This window comes from Puma concolor, chromosome E1, assembly GCF_028749965.1.
Source record: "Puma concolor isolate L17-30 chromosome E1, mPumCon1.1.hap2, whole genome shotgun sequence".
NCBI classification, from domain to species: domain Eukaryota; kingdom Metazoa; phylum Chordata; class Mammalia; order Carnivora; family Felidae; genus Puma; species Puma concolor.
Window position 1 is genome coordinate 24,340,811 of NC_141680.1, and position 18,692 is coordinate 24,359,502.

General features: G+C 37.0%; 1 protein-coding gene across 17 annotated transcripts in view; it reads left to right on the forward strand.

Moving 5' to 3' along the window:
• Window positions 1-18,692, forward strand: part of SYNRG (synergin gamma) — an 88,427-nt gene that overhangs the window by 32,545 nt on the left and 37,190 nt on the right. For 5 of the 17 annotated variants that reach the window (XM_086686683.1, XM_086686685.1, XM_086686689.1 and 2 more), the window contains exons 7-14: window positions 2,286-2,588; window positions 3,498-3,731; window positions 4,644-4,721; window positions 7,417-7,613; window positions 8,455-8,703; window positions 10,574-10,707; window positions 15,568-15,686; window positions 15,890-15,952. In XM_086686683.1, coding sequence (XP_086542809.1) covers window positions 2,286-2,588; window positions 3,498-3,731; window positions 4,644-4,721; window positions 7,417-7,613; window positions 8,455-8,703; window positions 10,574-10,707; window positions 15,568-15,686; window positions 15,890-15,952 — 1,377 coding nt within the window. The remainder of the gene's footprint in view (window positions 1-2,285; window positions 2,589-3,497; window positions 3,732-4,643; window positions 4,722-7,416; window positions 7,614-8,454; window positions 8,704-10,573; window positions 10,708-15,567; window positions 15,687-15,889; window positions 15,953-18,692) is intronic. The other 12 variants (XM_086686696.1, XM_086686699.1, XM_086686701.1 and 9 more) reach the window with 7 other exon arrangements.

Here is an 18,692-nt window from a genome sequence, read left to right on the forward strand (position 1 = left end):
ATGATTTCACTTGTATGTGGAATCTGAAAAAAAAAAACAAAACAGAAAAATATAATAGAATGGTAGTTGCCAGGGTGGAGTGGGGAGGTGGGTGAAATGGGTGAAGATAGTCAAGAGGTTCAAACTTCCAATTATAAAATAAGTCATGGGTAAATAAGATGTGGTATGTATATATAATGGAGTATTACTTGGCAATCAAAAAGAATGAAATTTTGCCATTTGCAACTACGTGGATGGAACTGGAGGGTATTATGCTAAGTGAAATTAGAGAAAGACAAATATTATATGACTTCACTCATATGAGAACTTTAAGAGACAAAACACATGAACATAAGGGAAGGGAAACAAAAATAATATAAAAACAAGGAGGGAGATAAAACATAAAAGACTCATAAATATGGAGAACAAACAGGGTTACAGGAGGGGGTGTGGGAGGGGGGATGGGCTAAATGGGTAAGGGGCACTAAGGAATCTACTACTGAAATCATTGTTGCACTATATGCTAACTAATTAGGATGTAAAGTTAAAAAATAATAAAAAATTTAAAAAAAGAAAAAATAAGTCATGGGGTTGTAAGGTACAGCATGGGAACTGTAGTCAATAATATTGTAATGCATATTTGAAAGTTGGCTTAAAGTTCTCATGAGGGGAAAATTTTTTTGTAACTTTGGTGAAATGGTAATGAGACTGTGGTGATCATCTCACAGTGTGTACTAATATCGAATCACTGTGTTGTGCACCTGAAACTATAATGTTATGTGTTAGCTGTACCTCAACAGTAATAAAAAGGGCAGATTGAGAGGTACTTAGTCCAGTTTGAATCTGGATGTGGATGATGGAAGGACAGAGATGGAGATAGGGATGATGTTGCCTTTATCTGCCTATGTGTAACTCTAATTTTTATGTATTAGTTTTTAAATGTTTATTTATTTATCTTAAGAAAGAGGTAGAGAGAGAATCCCAAACAGGCTCCGCACTGTCACTGCAGAGCCTGACGGAGGTGGGGAGGGGTGGGGGAGGGGGGATCTCATGACCCGCGAGATCGTGACCTGAGCCGAAATCAAGAGTTGGACGCCTGACTGAGCCACCCCAGGCACCCCTCTATGTGACTCTAGTTTTTTAAAGTTGCTTTATTTAAATTTTGTGGATTTTTAAAAAAGAATATGAAGAAGCAAAAATGATATTGTTAAATGATGCCCCTGTAGAGAAGGTTTATTACATAAGTAAATCTCACATTTAACAGTAAAAAGCCCCAATGATGTTGATAGACATTAGAGCCAAAGATCTTTTAAACATAGTCCTCAGTCAGGGTTTACTTTCTTTTTTTTTTTTTTTTTTTTAATTTTTTTTTTTTTCAACTTTTATTTATTTTTTTGGGACAGAGAGAGACAGAGCATGAACGGGGGAGGGGCAGAGAGAGAGGGAGACACAGAATCGGAAACAGGCTCCAGGCTCTGAGCCATCAGCCCAGAGCCTGACGCGGGGCTCGAACTCACGGACCGCGAGATCGTGACCTGGCTGAAGTCGGACGCTCAACCGACTGCGCCACCTAGGCGCCCCCAGGGTTTACTTTCTTAAAAGGACTGTTGAGTTGTTTGATTTAGCTCTTTATGGCATCCTGATTTTGATGCTTTTTATAATATCACCTTGGTAATGTGTGTAATATTCTTTAGTAATTTTCATTCCTCATGTGGTAACTTCACTGATGTGAACTACATATGCAAAGTGTATGGATTAGTCATGATACATCAAAAATGACAAGTATGTATCATGCATTGTTTCTGACTGGCATAATTAATCATCAGAGTATATATTTGTCCAAAACATATTCAGCAACATATAGGTAGATTTTCTAATATATGGAACATATTGGTTGAGAGGATATTATGCAACAGATCACTTGGGTGTCAAAAGTAATCACCACTTAAAAAAAAAAAAGTAATAGCTACTTTCATGTAAATTATTAGTGGTCTCAGAGGAAAAAAGTGGTATTAACCTAATAAAAGAAGGAAAGAAGTTTTGAGTTTTACATTTTTCTGTTTTTGAACAAAATGCAAAATAGCTATAAAACTGCTTTTTGAAAAGAAATGAATTATGTGTAAATAGCCATCAAAGTGTTTTTCATTCACTTAATAATTCCATTTGGCTGTCATTACATGTTATTTCTTGTTCACTTCTGTTATTCATGTTTCAGTATATTCTTTTGGGATTGTACTGCATCTTAATTTCTTTTTCCTTGTTGATTTTCATTTCCGTGTGTTTCATTGCCATTTTCCGTTTTGCAGATTATCCCACACCATCTCATTCTACCAAAACTGTCTCCCCATCACCTGCCTTTCTTGATGAAGAAGAATTCAGTGACTTTATGCAGGGGCCCGTTGAAGTTCCCACATGTGGTCCTTCTTCCACTTCCCAGCCTTTTCAGTCTTTCCATCCCACCACCCCATTTGGCCAGTTGCATACACAGAAGGCTGGAGCACAGCCTCTCCCTCCAGGTCAGATTCCAGTGTCTTTTGCCTTACATGGTGTCCCTGGGCAAATTCCTTCTTTCTCTACTGCTGCAGCCTCATACAATGTACAGAAAGCAGGTAACTCCTAGAATGTTAATGAAAGTATTCTTAAAATAATCTAGGATAATTTACTTCTCTTATATAAGTAGAGTAATACACTGATGTTGGTAAGGAAATGTGTACCGGAATATATGAGTACTATTGAAATTCACCAAAATAAGAATATCGATTTTTTAATTCTGGGAGCTTCACATTCTGGAAAAATGATTTAAAACTTTGGCTCCTAAATTAGGAGCTATTTAAATCACTTTCGAACTTTAAAAGCAAACTGATTTCTACATGAGATTTCTCTTGTTTGGGAAAATCACCAATATTTTGTTCAGAGTAACGAGCCAAGAAGAGTTGCTTTAGAAAGTGCTCTCTGGTTCGGTGGTAGAGCACTTGGGGGTCAGATGCCTGGTTCTCCATTTATTGTCAGTGTGTCCTTGGACAAATTTTGAAACTGAACCTCAGGTGTATCACTTGTGAACTAAAGGGGATGGGAGGCACTAATACACTGCTTCTTGAGACATTGTGCTGAGAAAGATCGTAGCAGATATGGACTTAGTCCGAACTTCCTCAGTTGGCAGATGTAGAAACAGACCCAGAGGTGATGTTACTGGCCAGGGGCCTCCCCAGCCGTGAGGGGAAGTGTCTCTCTCTGGTATAAGTCACCAGATTTCTAAGGTAGTACTCCTTCCACTATACCATTCGACCTGCTGGCTTACAGAATTCCTGAGAACCAAAGTAGGTAATGATGTTTTAAGTTCTCTAAACTCTCTAAAGCCTTTCAGGTCCTATACAAGTGTGTAGTGATTGGATTATTTCAAAAATCTACATTATGTGTGGCAGGGTCTACCCTTTAGAACCTGGGGGTGGAAATGGATGATTGAAAAAAATCAGAAATTTGCAATTATATACAAATAACCCTTCATGCTGTTTGTTTAGGCCCTTCCTTGGAGGAGAAGCTCCTAGTATCTTGTGATATAAGTTCATCTGGGCAGGAACAAATTAAATTAAATACCTCTGACGTTGGTCACAAAGCCCTAGGCCCAGGTTCCAGTAAGAACCATCCCAGTTTAACGGCCAAAAACGGGGGTGCTATAGATGGACGTGTAAGTGGTACCACCATTGCAGAGGCAGAAAAGACTTCAGACCAAAACCTATCCATTGAAGAGAGTGGTGAGCTCATGAAATATTCAGCCAAAGTTTATTTAACCAAATATCGCTCAAATGCTAACACCTTAAGCATTAATCTTAAAATGAATGCTGCTTGATTTTTGCTAATCAGTATTGTGCTTAAAATATTTTTAATGCATTCCTTTCTCCAATTAACCCCTACGATTTTGCTCTGAATTCTTTCCGCAGTTATTCCTTTTAAAAATGTTTGATAACCAGTTTTTTTTAATCAGAATTATTCCTGATTTAAAATTTCTTTTCCTTTTATTTTATAAAAGCTTTTTCCTTTCTTACACTTTCTATTCTTCCATAAGGGTTGAAAGTTAAAATTTAACTGGAAAAGTCACCAATGAGAATATGATTTTGCTTCTGTGAAATAAATCATACACACTGCTGCCTAGAAGGTCCAAATTTTTATAAACTTAGCTTGCAGAGATGAATTAGAATTTGGGCAGCCTAGGAGGCAAACTTTTGGAGGATATTTTACTGAACAGAATAAAAAATCCTATACATCCAAGGCAGCAGTGTCATATTCAGGTGGAAAAAAGTCAGACTGTACAAAGAAATATTATTAAAAGCTGCAGGTAAAGCTTGAGCAATTACATTTTTTTACATAGGTAATTTTTAAACCACCAGCTGTCATGTTTTCTTCTTTAATTTGTAATACACATGAAATGGTGCAAGCCTTGTATGATTCAGAATATTGATTTGGTACATCTTAGGGGTTTTTTTTTGTTTACTCTTTAGGGCATAGTTAACGTACAAGAGAAATTTAGAAACCAAATATTTTCATTGTATTGGTGACTTTTTTTTAGTATCTCCAGCCAGCGCTCTTATAAAAAACAGTGACTCTGCGATTTCCCCATCTTCTGCATGGACTGTTATGTACATTAAATAATGTTTCTTATCTTCTAGGTGTGGGAGTATTTCCCTCGCAGGATCCTGTTCAGCCCAGAATGCCGCCTTGGATTTACAATGAGAGTTTGGTTCCAGGTAAAAAAGCTACTTTGTCTAGGATTCCCATCTGGATATTTTGCTTCAGATGTTGAAAACGTAGTTGTGAATATTTACTGTTGTGATTACAAAATATGCAGAAGAAATTTTTACTTTTTTCTTGTTTATTCTTTTCTGAAAGAGTACAGAAAATTGAAAAGGATCCAGTATTTAAGACAGCCTTATAGGTGAAATGGCTATATAAATGTAGGAGAAATGTTTTGCTTTAATGTTTTATTGACCATCATAGACTTTTATTTCTAAAAGCTTTCCCTAGATTTACCATGCTTTAAAAGATATGGTTATTGGGGTGCCTGGATGGCTCAGTTGGTTGAATGTCCAACTCTTGATATTGGCTCAGGTCATGATCCCTAGGGTCATGGGATCACGCCCTGTGTCAGGCTCCACACTGAGCATGGGGCCTGCTTGAGATTCTCTCTCTCCCCCTCTCTCTTGCTCACGCATGCACATGCTCTCTTTCATGTATGCGCTCTCTAAAATTTAAAAAAAAAATTATTATAAATAAAAGATATTATTTATTTCATAGATTATTAATAACTTACCAATAATAGTATTAATACATTTAATGTAATTTTATGAACTCTTGGTGATTATATATTTTAAAAATCTATTCTTATGATTTATCATGTAATATATGAAGTGAAAGACTAAGTGGCATCTTTTTCAGTCAACATTGGGAGGTGATGTTTACTTTTCTCTTTATAGAGATTATTACTGTTGAGCCAATAAAATCACGAAGGTGCATATTTTGTGATAGTATTCAGTTGATACCAGAAAATAGTCTAAGCCATGGCTGATGTGAATACAGTAATGACTATTACAGCAGCATATGTTAATCAGTTTTAATGTATTGTGTCTTGTTCATTTTGCTCTATTTTGCCAACCCCTTGAAATCTAAAGGTAACTTTCATCAGATCTTTGGTTTTCTAGATTGATCATTAGACTAAAGTTCTATGCTTGATTAAATAAAAGTCATGCAAGGGTCCCTGAAATTCTGTTTGGAAAAAAACCAGTAATATCTACTTTACATCATTATCACACACTCAGTTGAAAGGCTAATTTCCCCAAATCCTGTGAGACTTCAGCTATACATAAAAACAATAGGTTTTCTTCCAAGTGCCCATTAGATAATTTGCATCATCTTCTTCTCTGTCTTCAAGCCAAACAAACAAAAAGCCAGATCTGGTAAATTTTGGAGTTGTGTCCATTTTCTGCCAGCTTATATTCATTGTGTACCCTCCTTGTGAACATACATGCACACATAGTTTCCTAGCCAAAATATGTATTCTTATGGCCAGCCTACTAACCTATAATCTATATTTAAATATTAGATGTAGAGGCACCTGGGTGGCTCAGTCGGTTGAGCATCTGACTTCAGCTCAGGTCATGATCTCACGATTCATGGGTTCGAGCCCTGCGTGGGGCTCTGTGCTGACAGCTGAGAGCCTGGAGCCTACTTTGGGTTCTGTGTCTCCCTCTCTCTCTGCCCCTTTCCCGCTCACATGCTGATTGTTTCTATCTCTCAAAAATAAACAAACATTAAAAAATTTAAATTTGAATTTCAGGTAAATAGTAAATTATTAATTAGTACAGAAGTGTGTCCCATGCAGTATTGGCATCCTAAATTTTATATGACAACCTCGTGTCTAATAGCCTTTCCCAACTTGTCCTTTGGAAACCCCATTTTATTGTGGAAAAACTCCCAACAGTCCCTTCCTTTTTTCAAACATGTATTCTGCTTTCTCACCTTTACTGAAACTGCCTTTCTCTGAAGGCTCTATTCCCATAGCACCTTACCCAGTGATGTTTTCTCTCACAGACTCTGACTGAGGCAGGAGATAGGTGGTATTGGTATAATTCTTGCCTCCCCACCACTGTTTTCAAACTATTCCCACCATCATTATTCTACAACTTGTCTTTTAAAGCATCTAGGGGTGCCTAGGTGGCTCAATCGGTTGAGCGTGTGACTCTTGATTTCAGCTCAGGTCACAATCTCACGGTTTGTGAGTCTGAGCCTTGTGTTGAGCTCTGCAGTGGCAGCGCAGTGCCTGCTTGGGATTCTTTCTCCCTCTCCCTCTCTCTCTTCCCCTCACCTGCTTGAGCTATTTTTCTTCTCTCTCTCTCTCAGAATAAATAAATAAACATTAAAAATAAAGTCCAAAGCATCTGTTTATACCACCTCCATTTTAGTGTTGTTACTTTCTCTGACCTTTGGCCCCAAATCTTCATTTTACCTCACGCTCCATCCTGTCTTCTAAGCTCCAGACCCTAATTATATTGGATATTTCCAATTGAATGATCTTTATAGCAGTTCAAACCCTGACACATTTTCAGTTCTATTAAAGCAGTTTGACCTAAGATTATTCTTTTAAAAAAAATTTTTTTTAATATTTGTTTATTTTTGAGAGAGACAGAGCGTGAGCAGGGAAGGGACAGGGAGAGACAGAGACACAGAATCCAAAGCAGGCTCTAGGCTGTGAGATGTCAGCACAGAGCCCAACTTGGGGCTTGAACCCACAAGCTATGAGATTATGACCTGACTCGAAGTAGGACACTTAACAAACTGAGCCACCCAGGCACCCCAAGATTATTCTTATATAAGCAACAATGACAACAGAAAATAGCAATCACTTATAATATGTTTACATTTGTAATCTGGTCTTTTCTTTGATAGATGCCTATAAGAAAATTTTAGAAATCACAGTGACTCCAACTGGAATAGATACTGCTAAACTTTATCCCATTCTGATGTCATCTGGACTGCCCAGGGAAACTCTTGGACAGATATGGGCCTTGGCTAATCGAACTACACCTGGCAAACTTACTAAGGAAGAACTTTATACTGTTCTCGCCATGATAGCGGTAACACAGGTAAGAGACTATTTCTTAAGTTAGATCAAATAATTTTTCAATATAAATCCTTTTGACTACAACCATGTAGAACTCCTTGTATATTAAAGTTTAGATTATTTTTAGGATACAGTACTTCAAAAATGTACAGTTTGCATCATGCACATACTAGTAAAATGTTCCTTTGTTTAAAGACTATTAAATATATTAACATTCTCTGACCTAACTGTATCCTTTATGAACTTGAAAGTTAGTAATAGATGAAATGACTCTTTATGTTTTTGAAGTCCTTGTTTAAAATTCCTTAAAGTGTTCTTGATCTGCTAGCAATTTTTGTCATAATACAGAATCACTTTATTTTTTTTTTAAATTTTTTTTTCAACGTGTTTTATTTATTTTGGGGACAGAGAGAGACAGAGCATGAACGGGGGAGGGGCAGAGAGAGAGGGAGACACAGAATCGGAAACAGGCTCCAGGCTCCGAGCCATCAGCCCAGAGCCTGACGCGGGGCTCGAACTCACGGTCCGCGAGATCGTGACCTGGCTGAAGCCGGATGCTTAACCGACTGCGCCACCCAGGCGCCCCCAGAATCACTTTAAATGATTTGATTATAATGAATTAACCAAACATGTCAGAGAGTGCATTGCCACAATTGTTATATGTCATCCATTTCTTTGCCTGATACTAGGTCTATGTTAACCTTGTAAGTTCTTTTCTTATATCAAATTCATGAGTTTTGGGAGTCAAAGTGGAAACATACCAGGATTACAGATTTTACACTTAGGTCTCTCTTTGCTGGATTTAGACTGTATGTGGTTTGCAGTCCCCTAAAATGTTTCCATTTTCCTTCTGTTCTGTGTAGAGAGGTGTTCCTGCCATGAGTCCTGATGCTTTAAACCAATTTCCAGCTGCTCCTGTTCCAACTTTAAGTGGATTTCCTATGACTTTGCCTACTGCAGTGAGTCAGCCAACCGGGATGTCTTCAGGCCCTGCCGGCTCCATACCCCTCAACCTTGGACAGCCGGTCATGGGCATTAACCTTGTTGGACCAGTTGGGGGAGCTGCAGCCCAGGCTTCCAGTGGCTTCATGCCAACTTACCCTGCAAATCAGGTAAATGCAGAAGCTGTATGTATTCCAAAGAATCCCTGAAAGTGAATCTGGGCAGCTTTTTTCCAAGGATGCAGAGAAGATTGCTGTATTATGATGGACATTGGAGGTGAAAATTAGGCAGTATTAAAATAATACAAAATTTAATTTTTTATTATTTAAAAAAAAAGAAATTTCTTAAGCCTTAAGAGATTTGAATTTTGGCTAGAAGTTTATAGTTCCTTATAGTATATACGTTTTAAACATCAAGCTTAATAAGGTTAACTAAATTCCTAGACTGTGTCTTTTGGGGAAGCTACTAAACCTGAAATTTAAATGCTTCCATTTACTTTTCACTTCTCAGATTAGCAAAAAATTTAGAAAACCTAATGTTTAGTGAAAATGTGGGGGAAAATAGTTTGTTGGTACAGCCCTTTTGGAAGGCAGGTTTGGTAATAGCTACCTAAATTCTAAATGTCTGTATCTTCTGACCTAGCAGTCACACTATTAAGGATCTATCCTACAGAAATAGTAACTTAAATTAGCAAAAATATGCAAAGATATTTGTTATAGCATTGTTTGTTAGAGTAAACAGTTATAAATAGTTTAATGTCCATCAGAAGAAGGAAGGTTAGGGGCTCCTGGGTGGCTCAGTCGGTTAAGCATCCAACTTCGGCTCAGGTCTTGATCTTGTGGTTTGTGAGTTCAAGACCCTCATCAGGCTCTATGCTAACAGCTCAGAGCCTAGAGCCTGCTTCAGATTTTGTGTCTCCCTCTCTCTCTGCCCCTCCCCTGCTTACACTGTCTTTCTCTCTCTCCCTTTCCCTCTCTCTCTCTCTCTCAAAAATTAAATAATAAACATTTTAAAAATTAAAAAAAAAAAAGAAGGAAAGTTACAGGGCACCTGGGTGGCTCAGTTGGTTAAGCGTCCAGCTCTTGATTTTGGCTCAGGTCATGATCTCATGGTTCATGGGTTTGAGCTGAGAGTGTAGAGTCTGGGATTCTCTCTCTGCCCCTCTACTACTCATGCTCTCTCTCTCACACTCTCAAAATAAATAAATAAACATTAACAAAAAGGAAGGTTAGATAAAATTTGCTTCATTAATACAGTGGTAAACATTTGATTATTAAAATGAATGAACTACTACATGTGCAACGTGGAAAAGTCCACTTTATAGATATTATTATATCTTTTTAAAGAGCGGAACAGTGTAGTATAAACTCATTTTTTAATAAAACAAATGAACTATCATGTGATTAGGAGTCAGTGTTCACTGTTGACTTTATACATACACATGATGGATTATAACAAGCTTGCATCACTCCTGTAATTTACATCATGTATAAAATGTTTTTTTAAAGATGGCAGTAATCTATTAAATGTAATTTGTCTATTTAAAAATTGTATAGATTAGTTCTTTAAACAGTCTTTTACAATTTGTGCAAGAGAGTATCTAAAAAGTCAAGACAGATTCTTGTCCTAGATACTTGAATGGGTATTATATCTAAAGTGCGTTCTTTTTTTTTTTTAATTTTTTTTAATGTTTATTTATTTTTGAGAGAGAGAGCATGAGCAGGGAAGGGGCAAAAAGAGAAGGAGACACAGAATCTGAAGCAGGCTCCAGACTCCTAGCTATCAGCACAGAGCCCGACGCAGAGCTCGAACCCTCGAACTGAGAGATCATGACCTGAGCTGAAGTTGGACGCTTAACCGATTAAGCCACCCAGGCGCCCCTAAAGTGCATTCTTCTAAACTTAGGCAGTCACACCTACCTAATATAGGTACCTAAATGGGGAGATTTAAAAGGTAATTTTTGAGGTTGACAGTTATGAATTTGTTAGTTACTATTTTATCAATTCAGTCTTTCTATTTAAATGTCCTCTACAAACCTAGGTGGTAAAACCAGAAGAAGACGACTTCCAGGATTTTCAAGATGCTTCTAAGTCAGGATCCCTTGATGATTCATTCAGTGATTTCCAAGAGTTGCCTGCTTCTTCAAAAACAAGTAATTCCCAGCATGGAAGCAGGTAGAAAAGAGCTGAATATAGTTAACATTGTATTTAATAATTGAGAAAGAGGCATCAATAGTGAGAAGCCTAAGTAAGAAAAATTAAGGCTTCTTACTCTCATGCTTTCCTTGATTATTCCCTCGTTATTCATACTTGTACCTTTGAAACTTTTCTCCCCTTGGTCCACCTAACAATTGAGCACCACCATTTCCTCCCAGTATACAGCTGCTTGCTAATATATATATATATTTTTTTTAATTTAATTTAATTTTTTTTTTTTTTTTTTGCCTGTCCTAAACCTGATTATAGCAGAGTGCACCTTTGCAGTGATGACTTCATGTACTTGTAGCAAATGCAAGCCTTTGGCTATTGAAAAACTTTTTAGGCAGGGGAACATAATTTGATATTTTTGTAATATAATGTACTGCTGATTCTCCACAGAAATCCTAATTCAGAAATCTAAATATGTCGCCAATACCTTTCCATCATTTTTTAAAAGTTTTTAGATAGTACTTCTTCCACAGAGTAAAATATACCAGGCTTTGAGCAAGCAATATGAATTTCTTCAGTTATTTTTGGAACTTGTTTTTGTCAGGATACATGCATCATTTTTCTTATGTTCCTTGTTTGTGCAGTATCATTCATCTTTTCCATTTTAACGAAATGAGTATCTTTTGACGCTTCCTGCATGTACACTGTAACAAGAACCAAGGGATAGGTATTATAGGGAATGACACATAGAAACATTTGAGTGGTGGGACTATAAAGTACTGGGATTTCCAAGCCCACTACACCAGCACACACATGTTGACCTGATAGACACGTAATATTTTTCAGATCTTTTCTTTTGAATAAAATGTGTAAGTTCTGCTATCTATAACATATCTGGATGACCCAAGGCATCTCACATTACCTGCATAAAATTAGATTCATTATTTTGCTACTCAAAGCTAAATAAAAATTTGTTAAATTAGCATTCCCTCCCTTGGTGAATCATGTCACCATGTCCAGTCACCAAATCAGAAACATGCTATTTATTTTTGGCTCCTCACTCTCCTTTAACCACCATCGACTCTGTACTCTCTGCTTGCCGTGGAAAAAGGCTGTGTCTGATCTTGCTCCTGCCTAGTCTCTTGACTGTTGCCCTTTCCCTACAGCTCATGTCCCAACCATGCCAGAGCAACTCCAGACTAATGCTCTTTCAGGCTTCTGACCCTTTACCTTCTTCAATCTGAAATTCTCTTTATAGTTAATTCTAGTTCTATTTCAAAAATCAGTTTAACATAGGAAGTTTTTACTAACCCCACCACTTCAGTCCCCACCTCAAAGATGAGGGCCACTTACTGCCCTGGTGCATTTTGGACGTCTGTGCCCTGATTATAATTACTGGTTTATCTGACTCTCTGTCTCACTTGGCTGTCATCCCTGAAGATAGTCTTTCACAGCTACATATGTAGTACTTAGCCATGATATATAATTAATAAAGGTTTGTTGGGTGAGTGTGATGTAGCATGAAGGTTATAAACCAGATTGACCAAATTAGTGGTTTACTCCTCTGGAAAAAAACACTCAGTAGATGGAATTGAAATTTGGGCATAGAAAGTTGTAAGATGGTGGCCAGACCTGAGATACATGGAATATTAGCAATTTTGTGTGGCATTATCTCCACATAATAGTTTACTTTCATACACAGTCATACTTTGTAGACTTGTTTTTCAGTTCTGACTTGATTACTTCCATGCTTACATGAAAACATTTTGCTCATGTCTAAGAATCCACATTCACTGTTTATTTACTCATTCAAAAACATTTACTTACCATCTGCTGTATGCCAGACATTGGGGTAGGCACTAGAAATACAGAAGCAGAAAGCACAGTTTCTGCTGTAAAGAAGCTTAATTTTATCTCAGTATTTATATTATCTGATGAAATTCTCTTAGAATTGGTCCCTCAGTGTGTGTGTGTGTGTGTGTGTGTGTACATGTATAATGAATTCCCTAGTTTATGATCTGTAATGCATATTATGAGTTTATTTTAAGGGATATTTATTAAATCATGGTATAAATAGGTGAGCTTAAGTGAGACTGCTTTGGGCAGCATTTTAAAGCAAAAAATGGGCATTATTTTTCAGAGAAGATGAAAAGGCAAGTATGGTGTTAGAAGTAGGCTGGAGTAGAGAGTATTGTTAGTCTGTGAAAAAAATCTCATTAGTTAAGGGCAGCACCAATGTGGGATGTCTTAGGATTTGTGACGTAATCTGTCAAGCATTTTAGAAATAAGAAGTGGCATGATGAAAGCGATCTTGGTACTGTGTGGGATAAATTCAGCTGCCGTAGTAATCCTGTTGTGAGATGATGAGGTGTACTCTGGGTTTAGAGTTAGGCACTGAAAAGTGTGCGTGTGAGAAATTGGTCAGGCTCAGGGTTGAACTGGATGTCAAAGGAGAAAGAGCACTTGAGCCAGCATGAAAGGGGATCTGGAAGTCAGCAATGTCTTTCATTTATCCATCCAGAAAATACTTACTGTGTGCTGGGCACTGGGGAGCTTAGAACAATAAACATCACAGATATGGGGCACTGATAATAAAACAGTTCACAAAGAATTAAGGTGTAGTAGGGGTTTGAGTTGGTTAGTTTCATTTTACTTTTTAAATGGCTGTATTTAGTGTGGTGTCTGTCCAGTCGGATGGGAGCCCCCAAATGCCAGGCAGTGATCTGGTGGAAGCTGGTGATGTGGGGAGGTGAAAGGATTCACCCAAAGATAGTTTACTGAATACACTGCAAGGGAGGGGCAGGCAAGACTGCAAAGGAGAGACCATCTGCCAGGAGGCAGTGGGTGGGGGCCGTTTTTAAAGGGGGAAGAGGAGTAGTTATGGCTGGTGAAGAATGGAATTTGCCCTTTTTGGTAACTGTGCCTGCCTGGTTGTAAGTAGCCCATTGGTCCCTTAGGGCCTATAGATAATTTGAGGTGGTCACCCCATGGGCATGTCTATTCAGCCAGGTGGTCGCTGTGGGTCCTTTTGCCTTGATCAAATTTCCATCGCTCATGCCTGTTTTCTAAAATGTCTCTACATTTAGCAGGGTAAGCAACTAAGTAAAAGCATCTACTACAGCCACACGGAGTGGTTGTAAAACAAATGGATTCACTAGAGAAAAAGCAAATACTTTTTTTTTTTTTGGCCAAATTCTCTTAAGGTTCTTAAATTTTAAAACAGTATGCCTCCTCACTGAGTACCTTTCATTAGTATTAAAGAGTAGAAGTAACAGTTCTCATATTTGGAATAGATAACTACTTTATATAACTGGCATAAACACTGTCATGGTGATTACGGTTTTTTGGGTTTTTTTAAATAATTTCAGGGAACTAGAATGAATTACTCATTTGTAATATGCATAAAATTACAGTCTGAGTCTGCTTTTTTTTGAGTGGAATTTTATTTTGTTGACTTCCGTCAGTATTTCATTACCTTGGAGTTCCTCTATTTTTTTTCCAATTCTGAAAAGAATTTTAAACAATAATAATCAATTAAATGTCACATTTAGTAGAAGATTTTACCAGTGGGCTTTATAAGACCACAACTAAAGTTGGCTATTCATGAAAAACAAATTGAACTTTGTGATGTTTTTTCTCAAATATTAATTACTTTTATTTATATGTAACATGCTGTTCAATGAGTTGTAGTTTAATTACTTATGAAACTTAAAAATCCACCTATGATGTATAGGCAATGACCTGTTTGTCAAGATCAAATATGTAGCAGCTATTTGGTAGTGATGTGAAATTCTAATATTTGATACACTGAGTCCTAAAGCACTGTGGACCTCCATTAGCATGCCTGTGCAAGAGCTGGGTTTTTTACCTTGCTTGTAGGCTCCTGATAAGACGATTTAAATGACTGTGGAAAGATTTTTGCTTCAGGGCAAAGAACTCAATAGAAATCCATTTCTATAACTTGTGTGTGTGGTATTGAATGACACAAACTAGTGGGGGAAGGTAGTCATTCATATGTAAAGTTGTTCTTCCAGGGAGCTGCCTGGGTGTGATAAGAAGGGAAAAAAAAGGCAATGCTTTTATAGTATGTGTTTAAGCCATCCAAGAATTACCCACACAGATACTACTCATTACACTATTTTTCCATCCAGCGAGAAATATGTCCACAGGCAAAAGTATCTTTATCTAATTTTGAAGTGATTGTTGTTTTGCTACAAAGATAGCTTCTGGAACCGCTGATGTGATCCTTGTAAAAATGTAAATTGTATTAACTCCACCGCTGCTTATCAGATGTGTGAACTTCTGCCAGTAAGCAATGCAATAAGATCAAATAAGAACAATTTACATCCTGGCTTGAACAACATTTCATAAATAGATTTTTATCTTAACTATTCCACCTCTGCATTCTGAACCCATTTTAAAGAATGATTTGTACTAAGGTTAACATAATTTACTCTAAAATATTGGGTTTACATATTTGGAACAGTTTACTTTTCCAGTGTTACGGACCTTAAGTTAACATTCTAGGAGGTCATCATTCTATGAGAATCTATTTCCAGTGCCATTCCAGTTGTTTTTGTGGTTTATAAAGATGATTAGATGGTCAGCATCGGTCTGACCCATCTTGAAATAATCAAGATTTGATTGAAATCTTGAAATAATCAATAATCAATAATCCCTCTCACATGGAAGGTATTTCAATATATTTTCCCAAGAGAAAGAGTTTAAACCTCTGTGGTGAATATATATAGTTTCTGAGTTTTAAGGCAGGGAACCATGAATTTTAATCAGGTACCTACTTGCCATTTTAATTCTAAGCTCCTACTTGATGATAAGGGAAGGATTCAATGTTCTAGTCATTAAGAAATATTTCATTTTCCCTTTTAGTGCCCCTTCTTTGTTGATGCCCCTTCCTGGCACTAAAGCATCAGCTTCGATGGATAAGTATGCTGTGTTTAAAGGAATTGCAGCTGACAAATCCTCTGAAAGTAACATTCCATTTGGAGGTAAAAACAAAGTTGTCAGTTCACAAACTTATGAATGTAACCTATGAATGTAAACCTTTTTAATGGTGGCCTTTTATGAGAAATGTATAAAATGCTTACACCACTTGTCAAGTATGTGCGGTTAACTCAGTCCGCCTTACTTATTTCCTTGAGTTTTAATCTCAAGTTTCGTATTCTTAATAGACTCTGTCTTTTCATCATAGAGCCTGGTGATAAATACAGTGCTTTCAGAGAACTTGAACAGACAGCAGAGGGTAAAACTTCAGGTAAGTTTTTGATTCCTTAAATGGATAAATTTCAATTTTTAAAAAATTTTATTCATTTATTTTTAAGTAAACTCTACACCCAACATGGGTCTCAACCTCACGAGCCGGAGATCAAGAGTCATGTGCTTCTCCGACTTAGCCAGCCAGGCGCCCCTCAGTTTTTAATAAAAGATATTTTTGATGATTCTTTCAGGGACATTCCTGAACATGTCTTTATTATATTGTGTGGGTGAGGTTTTTTGGCTTTGTGCCTCTGGAAATTACAAGGAAACAAAATATGGTTCTGTTATTGGAAATTCTTTTCTAAAATTTAGGGCAAACTCCAAATTGAGGCAATTTCTTCTGAAGCTAGTTATGTTCCCTTTCACTGGAAACCTTCAAGCCCGGATAGACTTCTGTATCAAATGGAAGGCTGTGACTGTCCTCAGTTATTTTAATGTTTAACAAGAACTGGAACTGTTGGCAGTGCAGCGATCTGTGGACTGTGCAGAAGTTTTGCAGCAACCAGTCTTTTCAAGATTTTCAAACGTGGCTATAATTTAATAAGATGAAGTAAGCGGGATTTATAGAAGGGTTTAAAGAGAGTAGAAGGGAATACAGAATGATAGTTTAAGAACCGTATGTGTGAAGACCGAAAGTTATGTTTGTGGTTAAATCCTAACCGGATATGTAGGGTTTAAATAATCCATAGGTCAAATCATGTCCTTCAGAGCTTAACTGCGCATGCTACGAAATTTGCATACTCTCATGAGGATTTCTTCCTGGGGACTGTCTTTGTGTACTGAATGCTCAAATTTAGAATATCCTTCACTCATTTGTTGTCACCCTTCTGTCCAAGGGAGGGGATGAGAGGAGATTGTAGGAAAGGTAATGTAGGAGTAAAAGTTCAAGGAAAAAGTGTACTACTTAAATATCTCTAAAAAGGAAAAATCCACCTGTCCTAAAAATATTCATTCCTTGGGAATCCTGGGTGGCTCAGTCGGTTAAATGTCCCACTCTTGATTTCAGCTCAGGTCATGGTCTCACGGTTCATGGGATCAAGCCCCGTGTGGGCTCTCTGCAGGTAGCCTGCTTGGGATTCTGCCCCCCTTACCCCCCAACGCCAACCCCACATTTTCCCTGCTCATGCACATGCTCTCGTGTGTGCGTGCTCGCTCTCTCTCTCTCTCTCTCTCAAAAATAAATAAAACACTGAAAAAAAAATATTCAATCCCTTACAGTTGTCAGATTCTAGAAGTATTTCCTTCTGTTGCATTCAAGCCTTTAGGATGTAATAACTTTGTTCCTCAGTGCCTATATTAGGCACTAGGAGTACAGAGATAAAACCCTACAGGAACTTTTGGCTTGTTAATTGGTCTTTGACTCCTAGCAGTTCTTTCATCACCTCTTGGACCAAACTGAGTTTGGAGTAAAGAGCATGGTTTACTATCAGAGTTTTTTGTGTAGTGTGGTATTAATGATCGTATCATAGGGGTGTTATTCCTGGGAAAAAAGGAAATATCACTAAGCTCTGTCACTTAGTAACCTACGAAACGCACAGTTCTGAACACAATACTATATGAATTTTTTGTAAATTCTAAGACACCAACACACTTGATGCATTCAGGCCGATGTATTTTTAATGAGAATAAAATAAAATATATTCTCCTAAAATGAACAAAAAGTTGGCACCTCTACTGGAAGTCCTTAAAGTTAAGTCAGGAATGAAAGCACACCAACAAAAATGTCAGCAACAATCTGGGGTTCTGTTACTAAAGTACTATAAAAGCAGCACTAAGGTACTGCTTACATTTTGATGACAAATGTGATCTCTTTTGAAATGTTTTTAGGACGTAAAAAGTGACAAGTAGAGAGGGGAACTTATGAGGATTCAGAAGGATTCAGAGGATTAATGTACCCTCTGATATGCAAGCTTCCAATGACTGCAACTAATTTATTTGCTCCCAAATTCATTTTGCTTTTGAACTTGTAAACCCACCCATTTTATCTCTTTTTGACCCTTTCACCCAGCTTACATTTCTAATGGAAACGTTTACAATTCCTCAGTAAGTTTAGTTTGCTGTGGTGATTTCTTTTTAAAAATAACAAAACAAAACTTGTCAATTTCACAGATATTTCAAAGTAGCACATCAAAAATTTAGACTGACAAAATCGGCTGCTTATGACGTTTTCATTTAGGGAAATGATACAAATATTATCAGTGATATACTTACCTAAAACAGGGTAATTTTTTTTAAGTTTTACATCTGCTTCTCCTGTCAATTTGTGAAATTGACTTTAGTCTTATTAGTGGTATGTCTTAAAAACATAAAATACAGAAATTATGAATGCTATTCCTCTCTTTCTAAAATTTCCCTAATAATATTAAATAGATTTCTCTGTGTTGATAAATTATGCTGGTGAATTAAGCCTCAGATTAAGAGGAAAAATCAGCTTCCATTGTTTCCTATGCTTTTTTCTTCTATTAAAGTATTATCGTGTTATAAGCACTAAATATTTAAAGCCTGTTTTATTATAATGACAGTTTTAAGAATCAGATTTTGGTTTGAAGTACACTTTTATGGCTCATATGTCTCTATATCTCATTTTTAGGGACAAATAGAATTTGAAAAATGGATGAAGAATTACAGCCTATGTTTTAGAATAGCATTAATATTTTTAAATAATAAGTGATGTTGGTGTAGCTATATTTATATTTGGTTTAGCTCTGATTTTCACTACCTGGTAAAATCTAGTAGAT